Genomic DNA, 10,755 nt, shown 5'->3' with positions numbered 1-10,755 from the left:
TTTTAAGATCCCATGAGATGAATGTTTTTGCAGTAGAAGTTTGGTAGAAGCCTTTTAGAGAGAGAGAGCACGAATGTGAAAGCTGCTATTTGATTAAAAAACTGGTTTGAAGCAGAGAAGTTTTGCTGTTAAGTAGAGAGCACTTCGTGAATTGGGTTGGAATTGAGGGACAAAGGTCACTCCCACCCTTTTTTTTCAAAGCAAAAGAGTGGTGATTAAATTTATATTGTGAGTAAAGTTGTACAAGGTAACATGTTCATAGTAAAATGCCTTTGATATTTACAAGCATAATAAGATAAAAGATAGCTAAAGTGTTTTTAGTTCTAGATATGTAAATGAATTTTAAATTTCTAAATTGACTATGGAAATGTAAAACCCGTCCAAAACGCACTTGATCGATCCATGTACGTTCCATTACTAGAAGGTTTAACTTTTTTACTACTACTTCAGTATCTAAGAAAACTCGCACTGATTGGCACTACAATGCTATAGCAGCTTTTAAACCCTTGATGACTGCACGAAACTCTGCATCATAACTGTCAATGGCTCTGTAAACTGACCCTTGAGCTGCAATGATCTGCCTATCATCAGATTTCTTAATGACAAAACCAATGCCTGCATTGTCTGCATGTTGATCATAAAATCTATCAGTGAATATTAAATAATGGTTCTCGGTTATTGGGCTTAGGGATAATACCTTTAATTTATCTACAGAGAATTGGGCATGAATCAACAATTATTTCACTTATTATTTTTTTAAATTTGAAGAATAATGAAGGACAAATTCAATATTTCGTTTATTTCCGTAGTAATTAACGGCGGTGTCAATTTTTAGTAAAAGTAAAGATATTCAGGACAATAATATAAACACTAAGGATACAGTAGTTTAAGGAAATTGCCCAATTATTTTCTCTGCTCGTTGTTTGGGAACTTCTTCTTGGCATAGCCTTGAGTTATTACATTTTTAGGCCAAATGCCATCTCCTAAGAGCTCGGTGGGAAGTAAAAGTAGCAGTCGCCGGAGGAACATCCATCACTGGTACTATCAGCAGGGTACTGCCGGAGTTTTCAGCTCTTCATGGATCCGCCGGTTGCACTTGACACCAACTCCGTCGCCCCCAAGTGCCACAGTGAAACCAGCCCAGATGGCTGCACCTCTGCCAGTGGGACCAGATGCTGTAAACTCACTTTGCACAACTGGGTTAGGTGATGGCCCCTTGCCTGACCATCACACTGTTTCCACCCATGAATCTCGAACTCCAACTTCTATTTGTAGTACTAGGACGAGATTGTTCCTTCATCGCCTCCTTAAGTTCCACGAGGAACATCCTCTTCCAACAATGAATCATGGAACCTGCTCCGTCACTGGTTTTGGGCCATTTCAGGTTAAATCAAGGAGGAGCCCAGATGTTCCCGGACCATGTTCTTCCTCTGCCCCTCACCCATCATCACGGCCCAAACTTGTTGAGTCATCCTTGGCTAGTGCTCATCGTTTGCAGCACGGAGAATCACAATTTCAGGAAACCAAACACGGTGGATTGGGAAGCTCCAGTTTTGCTGGCCGGGACTCTGCAACAGCCCTGGGTAACAAAGGGAAATTCACTTACCATGGGAACTCCTGCAAGAATATTTTTTTCCATTCTTTACAGAGGATGACGCGATTTGGCATAGAAAAAGAAAAAATGGAGAATAATCGGAATCAAGAGCATAGTCACGTTCCCTTTAATGGAGGAAAGCTCTTCCTGGGCTGCCAGAGTCACTTTAATGGTAAAAGCTATCTAGAGAATGCAGATGACATGGTTCTGGGTTCATCCTCATCGCGGAGGGTGGATGACAATCAACATGGTCTTCATCTCTCACCATTCTTTCCAAATAGATCTCTCTCAAAGAAGCATGACTACCAGGGAGATAATGGAGCTAATGGGTCCGTTGGATTAGCTAGGGATGCATATCTTTCTGGTCCACCAGGAGAAGCCATTAATATGGGGGCGTTGAGGGTAGAAAGCAGATGGTCTCCTCCACCAGCGCCATTCACCGCAGGTGACCAAAGACTTCATGAACACGTCATGCCTGTGAATCGATGGCCCACCACTGCAGCTGTTTATGGTGTTGATTGTATTTCTGGATCTAGAGGTTGATGTCTCCATTTTTTATCCTGCTTAATTGAAATCACATAGTTCATCTGAGAATCACAGAATAGTGTTGCCTATGCTGTCTGCAGGTGTCACTTATCATGCAAGTGGCGGTGATGGGGCTTCTGGGAGAACCTATAGGGTATCCTTCTCTACCATCTCTTTCTTTTGCCCTTTACTCCGAAGCTCTATTTTTATGTTCTCTGCAAAGAGATTGGCTATGCCTATACTTTTCTTCATTTGCCATTATAGACAAACAAGGGACAGGGCATCAATCTGCAAAATGAATGGTTTTTGGCATTGAGGATCCCCACTTCGCAAAACAAATACAGTTTTCCATATTATACTTTTTTCCTGCTAATGGAACTGGAATGCATATTTTGCATTTAAAACTTCTCCAGATTTGTAAATGATATAAGTTTATATATTTACTTCAATCAACAATAACTGATCATTACATATCATAAGAGAATGCAGCTTTTGATGTTCACATAGGTCAGGTTGTGAGTTTTGATTTCTTAAAATGTGTTGATCTTGAAAGGGGGTATGATGAGTGATTGTCATAATAGAAGTGGTTGGTATTGGTACAAGTACTTGTAGTCTTGATATCAATTGCAGTAGTGAAACAGCAATAGTATTAGCTCTACTAATGGTGGTGAATGCAGTATATCTGTTCTGCCATGGTAATGGTAGTACTGTGGTACTTCTATAGAAATGGTAAGAGTGCTAGTAGTAGTAGCAGCAGCAGCAGAAACAATAGTGGTGGTAATAGTGGCAGCTGCAGGAATTGTAGTAGTTATTAAGCAGTTGCAGGAACAATAATATAGCTTATTCTGGAATATTATCAGAATCATGTAATGGGCCAATTTTTTATAGGTTGATTTGCTTTCTATGGAATAACAGACATTCATTTTCTATAACAGATCCCTGGAACCCCATACTCCCGTAGCCTGTTTTTGCTTCTCTCCAAAGAATTAATTACCATATATAAGAAAATTTGTGCTCTAATTTTCTTGAGCTTGGAATTCAAAACCATATAATAATCCAGAAAGATTGCTGTTCAATCTTTTTAGCACATATTTGCATTCTAGCTGTAATGAGAAGGAACCATGCAACACTCACAATGAGTCAATTAGCGGTGTATGGATTCCTTAAGTTTAAATTCAGGTGTGGCAAGGGATTTCCTGTCTCCAGCTTTTCACACTTGGGGTTTGGTATAGTTTTCTTCATTTGATGAACTAAAACATAATTTTTCTGCCGACATTGTTCTAGATGACAGACAAATCCTCTCGTGGTTCCTTGATGCATACTTGTTAAATAATTTATGGCATAATAAGTCAGTAATGAATAGAGAGATAGTGATCCCCTTGCTAAAAGAATTTCTTGTATATTTCTGTTCTTAAGTTATTTATAAAGACAACACAATGTGGTAAACCACAGAAAAATGGAATTTTTTGTTGCATTTATTTACTCCTTGGATCTTCACCATATTGGCAAATCCAAAAGAGAAAATTGCCTTCTCCATTTTGCCAAATTGGGAGGTCAAGGGAGGAGAAAAAATCAACATACATGATACACCCCACTTTTAGAAATATATTTGAGGTTCTTGTGACAATGAAAAAATCAAATTCACAGGCCAGATATTCAAACTCTTCTAGATGCCACCTTGAACAGATTCAGAAAATCAAGATGAATATATCAACATATGCTCCTTAAAATGGTTATTTATTTGGATAATTATCCTCATATGAGACAAAGCAAAATAATAGGTCAAATATAAAGCAATTCATGTAAAAAAACATAGATCCTTGTTAAAGTGAGCCGAATAGGGGTAATTTAGTCATCTTATATTTGTTAAGTGATTTGCTTATGTGGCAGTTTTATTAGAGACACTCTGCCCCACACTTAAGTAAGGGCAGTTTAGTCTTTGTAAATGTCATTAGAATCTAATGACTATTAAGGGGGTCGACTGAATGGAATAACCATCAGATTTCAACAGACCCTTCTTTTCCTTCTTCTTCTTCTCTTCTTCTTTCTTCTCTTCCTGGTTCGGGTTATTGTAGCAGCATTCGAAACATGGTATCAGAGCCATGTTCCTGACCTACTTCAGTTCGTAAAGCATCTCAGCAGTGTTCGTGACCCTTCTTCCTTCGTTTCTGGTCAGTCAATGGAGAGAACTGGTTCGCCCTAGGTCTGAAACATCACAGCTCGTCTCTCTCTGTTGCGCATAATCTTCTTCATCAAGAAAAGTGACTTCAGTAGTGAATGGTTGGTTGAGACTCCCAAAGGAAGGTCAGTTATCTCTTCTTCTTGTGTTGCTGGTATTTCTGGGTAGAAACCCTTCAAGAATCTGTTAGTACTGATTAGAACCTAGAGAACTAGGTTCATTGTTGCCCTAGAACGGGCTGTGTGTACAGTAGCTGAATGGTGTAGGGGCTGCTGTAAGTTGTTGAGTGGTGTCAGGGCTGCTGTAAGTGGCCAAGTGGTGTAAGGTGTAATGCAGTGACCTAGCTGAGCTCCTTGTGGTTGTGTAATGCCCTCTTAAAATGTTTAAACTAGTCGAACTGGGTGTAACAGGTTTGACTATGTTGTGGTGCACAATCTTTATTGAGTGGTTGTAAGAGGGCTTACATGTGATTAGTGAGTGTTAAATTGATGCTTATGTGGTTCGTGGTGTTGTGAAATCAGCAGTAGTGTGAATAAGAACAAGGCGTGTATACCCATTGTTGTTTTTAGGGGCTGCTATAGGTGCTGGAACATCAAACTTTGAATAACAGCTGTCAGCTTGTAGCTGAGAATTCAGGTTAGAGGCAACTGTGAAAGAGTACAATGGCAGCAATAGGAGATGGGAATAATGATCAGAAACCTAGTGTGGTGGTTTCCCCTGACTACCTAGGTGTACAGATGACCTCAATTAAACTGAATGGGGAGAACTATGTTCCATGGGCTAAATTAGTGGAAGTTTTCTTCAAGGCAAAGAGGAAAGTGAAGCACATAAAAGATGATAAACCATCGGCTGACTCTCTAGGGTTTGATGATTGAGAACAAGAAGATGCTCAAATCATGACTTGGCTATGGAACAGTATGGAACCCAAAATTAGTGCCAACTTCATGTTTCTTAATACGGCTAAGGATATATGGGAACATGCTAAGAAGTTGTATTCTGGACAAGATAATACAATAAGAGTATATCAACTTTATCAAGAATACTTTGATTTGCAACAAGGAAACAAAACACTAGAAGAATACTATGCCTACATGAAGAATATAAGGAATGAATTCAATGTCTATCATCCCCTCACTCCAGATATTAAAGTTCAGCAACAGTAAAGGGAACAACTAGATGCTACAAGATTCTTGGTGGGGCTGAAATCAGAGTATGAACCAGTTAGAGCCCAAATATTAGGGAGCTCTACCCTTCCTACACTTGAGGAAGTATTCTCACGGCTTTGTAGAATTTCTTTGGGACAGACAGAGAATCCCACACAGTCTGATAGATCAACACTTGTGACAGCTAGAGGAGGTGGACACAGTACAAGAGGGGGAGGACATGCCTCCCGAGGAGGCCGTGGCAGTTCCATGATCGGTCGGGGTGGTCGTGACTCAGGGGGAGGCCGTGGTAGAGGGAAGAATAACTCTACAAGGAAGTGTACTCATTTTGGCAGGGAAGGACACACTGTGAACTTCTGTTATGATCTACATGGCCCTCCCTCTAAATGGGCTAATCATGCTGTAGCAGGTGAGGTTGATATCAGTGACAATAAACAGGCAGACCGAACTCCTCCCACATCTACATCTACTTCTGGGAGGGAGATGGTGAGTGTACCGCGTGATGAGTATGAGTGGTTCCTTCAAACCACTTCACAGCAAACCACTACCACACTTGCCTACTCAGGTATTGCTTGCATGTCATCTAAAACCTCTCCCTGGATTATTGACTTTGGAGCCTTTGATCACATGACTGGGACTCTAGGTGTGTTCTCTTCTCTTTTTGAAACCTCCACACCACAAACTGTTACACTCGCCAATGGGTCGTCATCTCCCATCTATGGTGTTGGTAATGTTGACATGGCTTCTCTGTCCTTATCATCTGTTTTATATGTACCTAAGTTTCCATTCAATCTTATGTCTGTTGGTAAAATAACCAAAGCTCTTAACTGTTTTGTTACCTTCTTTCCTTCCACGCGTTTTTCAAGATCTCACAACGGGGAAGAAGATGGGTGGGGGGCATAAAGCTGGTGGATTGTATTATCTTGACAGTGGTGGATCTTCAATTGCTCTTCAGACTTCACTTACTCCTCTACAATGGCATTGCCGACTGGGACATCCATCTCTCAAGGCTCTCAAGATATTGGTTCCGTCTTTGAGTCATTTGTCAGTTTTGCAATGTGAGTCATGTCAGTTTGGGAAACATCGTCGTGTGTCCTTCAGTCCAAGAGTTGAGAGTCGTATGTTGAGTCCTTTTTCTTTGGTTCGTTCAGATGTTTGGGGTCCAATCAAAATAGAGTCTTATAATGGGTACAAGTATTTTGTCTCCTTTATTGATGATTGTTCAAGAATAACATGGATTTACTTAATGAAAGAAAGAAGTGAATTATTTTCCATTTTTCAAAATTTCCATGCTGAAATACGCACACAATTTGGTGTTCCAATCAAAGTTTTCCGTTTAGATAATGGGCGTGAATACTTTCTTACTTCATTTCAACAGTATTTAGAACAACATGGCATTATTCATCAGACCTCATGTGCATTCACTCCTCAACAAAATGGGGTAGCTGAACGGAAGAACCGTCAGCTTCTTGAAACTGCTCGGTCTATTCTTCATCACATGAATGTTCCTAAACGGTTTTGGAGTGATGCTGTACTCACTTTATGTTTTCTCATTAATCGGATGCCCTCTTTCATTCTTCGTGGTTGGTCCCCCTTTTCTATCTTGTTTCCCACTTTATCTCCATTTCCATTAACTCCTCGTGTCTTTGGTTGTGTGTGCTTTGTCCACAATTTGAGTCCTGGAATAGACAAGCTAGATGCACGCTCAATTAAATGTGTCTTCCTTGGATACTCTCGGACTCAAAAATGGTACAAGTGTTATAATCCCATTACCCGAAAGTGCTATGTCTGCCCTGATGTCACCTTTTTTGAGTCTGTCCCCTTCTTCTCAAGACCTGAAGCACCTTCGTCTCCACCCTTACTTCCTCTTCCTCTTCCTATCAGTGATCCAGTTCCAGATGCTGTTGTTGGAGTAGACTCATTACCTCATCCAGTGCAGATCACCACCGAACGACCACCGATCCGGCAAGTGTATACACGTCGAACGACACCGGCCCCTCCTCCAGCTTCTACCTCATCTGCGGATCCTCTCATGGCTCCTATTGCTGAACCTTCAGACCTTGACCTACCCATTGCCTTACGGAAAGGTAAACGCAGTTCTACCCTCCATCCCATTTCCAATTTTGTTTCATTATCTCGTCTTTGTACCTCACATCGCCAGTTTGTTTCACTTTTGTCCTCTATTTCCATACCTAACAATGTCCAAGAAGCTCTTAGTTCACCTGGATGGCGGCAGGCAATGGAGGAGGAACTTTCTGCTCTTCAACATACTCAAACGTGGGAATTTACTACTCTCCCACCTGGTAAGCATGTTGTGGGCTGTAAATGGGTGTATACTGTGAAATACTTGCCAAATGGTAGTGTGGAGCGTCTGAAGGCCAGACGTTGCTAAAGGTTACTCGCAGTTGTATGGAGTGGACTACATGGAGACATTCTCTCCAGTGGCTAAGATTGGCTCCGTTCATGTACTAATTTCCCTGGTAGTTATGTATGATTGGCCTCTGTTTCAGCTTGACATAAAAAATGCCTTCCTCCATGGCGATCTAGTGGAGGAGGTATATATAGAGCAACCACTTGGGTTTGTTGCTCAGGGGGGGGGGGTGGTAAGGTGTGCAGACTGAAGAAGGCAATTTATGGGTTGAAACAATCGCCACGTGCTTGGTTCGGGAAGTTCAGCGAAGTGGTGAAGAGTTTTGGAATGAAGCAATGCCAGGTTGATCACTCAGTGTTCAACTATGACTCAGAAGCTGGGAAGATCTTATTAGTGGTCTATGTGGATGATATTGTCATTACTAGCAGTGATAAATTGGGGATTGACAAACTAAAGGTATTTCTGCAAAATCATTTTCAAACAAAAGACCTTGGAACATTAAAGTATTTCTTGGGAATAGAAGTTGCCAGGTCAAAACAAGGTGTAAATCTGTGCCAAAGAAAATATGTTCTTGATCTACTGGTAGAAACAAGACTGCTAGGTGAAAAACCGGCTGAGACACCTATGGAACCAAATGTTAAGTTGAGCAGTGATACAGGAGAAGTATTTGAAGATCTCAGAAGGTATAGACGACTAGTGGGAAAGCTGAACTATCTGACTATCACGAGACCCGACATCTCCTTTGCAGTCAGTGTGGTGAGGCAATTCATGCAGAACCCTCGTATACCTCACTGGGATGTAGTTCTTAGAATTGTAAGATATCTGAAAGGAGCTCCAGGCCGTGGACTATTGTATAAACCAGGAGGAAAACTTGAAGTAGTTGGATATATAGATGCAGACTAGGTAGGCTCAATGAATGACAGAAAATCTACTACAGGCTATTGCACATTTCTTGGAGGAAATCTTGTAACGTGGAAGAGTAAAAAGCAGACGGTTGTGGCCAGAAGCAGTGCTGGAGAGATAAACACAGAACATGTGGGCTCGAATGATCAGTGGGCAAATTTGTTTACAAAAGCTCTAAGCTCAGGGAAAGTGAACTATCTATGTAACAAGCTGGGATTATATGATATATATTCTCCTGCTTGAGGGGGAGTGTTAAAGTGAGCCGAATAGGGGTAGTTTAGTCATCTTATGTTTGTTAAGTGATTTGCTTATGTGGCAGTTTTATTAGAGACACTCTGCCCTACGCTTAAGTAAGGGCAGTTTAGTCTTTGTAAATGTCATTAGAATCTAATGACTATTAAGGGGGTCGACTGAATGGAATAACCATCAGATTTCGACAGACCCTTCTTTTCCTTCTTCTTCTTCTTCTCTTCTTCTTCCTTCTCTTCCTGGTTCGGGTTATTGTAGCAACATTTGAAACAGATTCAGAAAAATAATCTAGATGCCACCTTGAACAGATTCAGAAAATCAAGATGAATATATCAACATATGCTCCTTAAAATGGTTATTTATTTGGATAATTATCCTCATATGAGACAAAGCAAAATAATAGGTCAAATATAAAGCAGTTCATGTAAAAAAACATAGATCAGACCTGATAAATCAAAATGGCTAGAATATGGTATCATAGCATGTTCTACATAGTAATTTAAGTTTTACATTTTTTGTAAGATTTAAATTGAAACTTTCAGCACAAATATTCAGGACAGAACTAGGATTACTGTACAGTGTAAACTGGTAAAAAAGAAAATATAAAGTGCCATTTCTAGGAAATTATGCATCATTACAGATTAATGTTTCACAAACTCATGGTAAGGGTCATTTTTTGCTTTCCTTCTTATTGATCATGTACATATTATTCCGAAAAACTTATTTTCAACCTATTTAATGTGTGGCAGGACCAGCTTATGATGCGTAACTTCGAATTATGCCAACATGAGAGGCCAGCTCCTGCTTGTGTGAACAAGCCAGAGGAACCATTTTCTTTTTGGAACATGGGCAGCTATAAAGGAACCATATTATCATCATCTTTCTGTCAGGCAAGTGAAACTGGTAGAAAAAGAGACTTCAACATGGATGATTTTGTTTCTACAAAAGTAAGAAAGCTGGACAGTGAAGGTTAGCATAGCTTCACCAAATTTGGATACTCCAGCAAGAGATTTTAGTGGGACTACAATGGTGAGAAGGTCAAGAAAACTCAAGTTGAAATTGTCTGAGAGATAAGCTTCAAATACATAGAAACACTGAAACAGGACAGAAAAACTCACCCACGTCAATGTATGTCTTGTGAAGCTTTTCTATCCCCATCTCTTTCTCTTATCTTTATCTGTGCAAGCCTGAAATTTGTCCCAAGGAGAACATTTGACATGAGTGACATGACAACACATAATTTGGTCAATTGCTATTATAAGATAATATTACCTTGATAGACTGAAAGAACATACCTGATTAAACAAGGATATGTAGTTAAGCATAAAATTTGTTTGCTTTTACCATAGCCAGTATATTGGGAAAAGACATAAATGAGGGTAGAACTTGTAAACTCATGAGCAGTTTTAGCCAAAATATCATCAAATTATTGAAAAGCAATTTAGGACAAGGACAACTTTCTGTTTCTTATTTTCTATCAAATCAAGCACAGCTTAAGAGCAACCTATTCATGTTATCAACAACTTCCCTGGATTCTTCAATGTTGCCACAACCCTAGCCCATGTAAAAATAAATGGGTCTTTTTCTTTTTGGGTGGATGATAATCAAAAAGATCATAATTAGTGTTCAACAAACGCGCCATATTAGGTGGGGACGTAGGGTTGCATTTCATTTGAAATGAAGCCCTGTAGAAAGGCATTTGTAATCGCACTCAAGAGTCAAGAATTTGCTGAAAATTGGGCTTAATTTGTATTTGCCACTTGATAATGGC

The 10,755-nt window shown here is 40.0% G+C and overlaps 1 protein-coding gene across 1 annotated transcript; it reads left to right on the top strand.

The window, feature by feature from the left end:
• The first annotated feature begins 891 nt into the window (after positions 1-891).
• On the top strand, positions 892-10,266 carry LOC104586716 (uncharacterized). Its single transcript, XM_088903010.1, has 3 exons — positions 892-2,132; positions 2,221-2,273; positions 9,734-10,266. Exons 1-3 carry the CDS (start codon positions 974-976, stop codon positions 9,956-9,958), a joined length of 1,437 nt encoding a protein of 478 aa, XP_088759136.1. The 5' UTR covers positions 892-973; the 3' UTR covers positions 9,959-10,266.
• The last annotated feature ends 489 nt before the right edge of the window (positions 10,267-10,755 follow it).

The sequence above is a fragment of the Nelumbo nucifera genome, chromosome 4 (assembly GCF_055504915.1).
Source record: "Nelumbo nucifera cultivar China Antique chromosome 4, China Antique-T2T, whole genome shotgun sequence".
NCBI lineage: Eukaryota > Viridiplantae > Streptophyta > Magnoliopsida > Proteales > Nelumbonaceae > Nelumbo > Nelumbo nucifera.
Note: the sequence above shows the minus strand (reverse complement) of the source record. Positions and strands in the feature narration are given on the sequence as shown.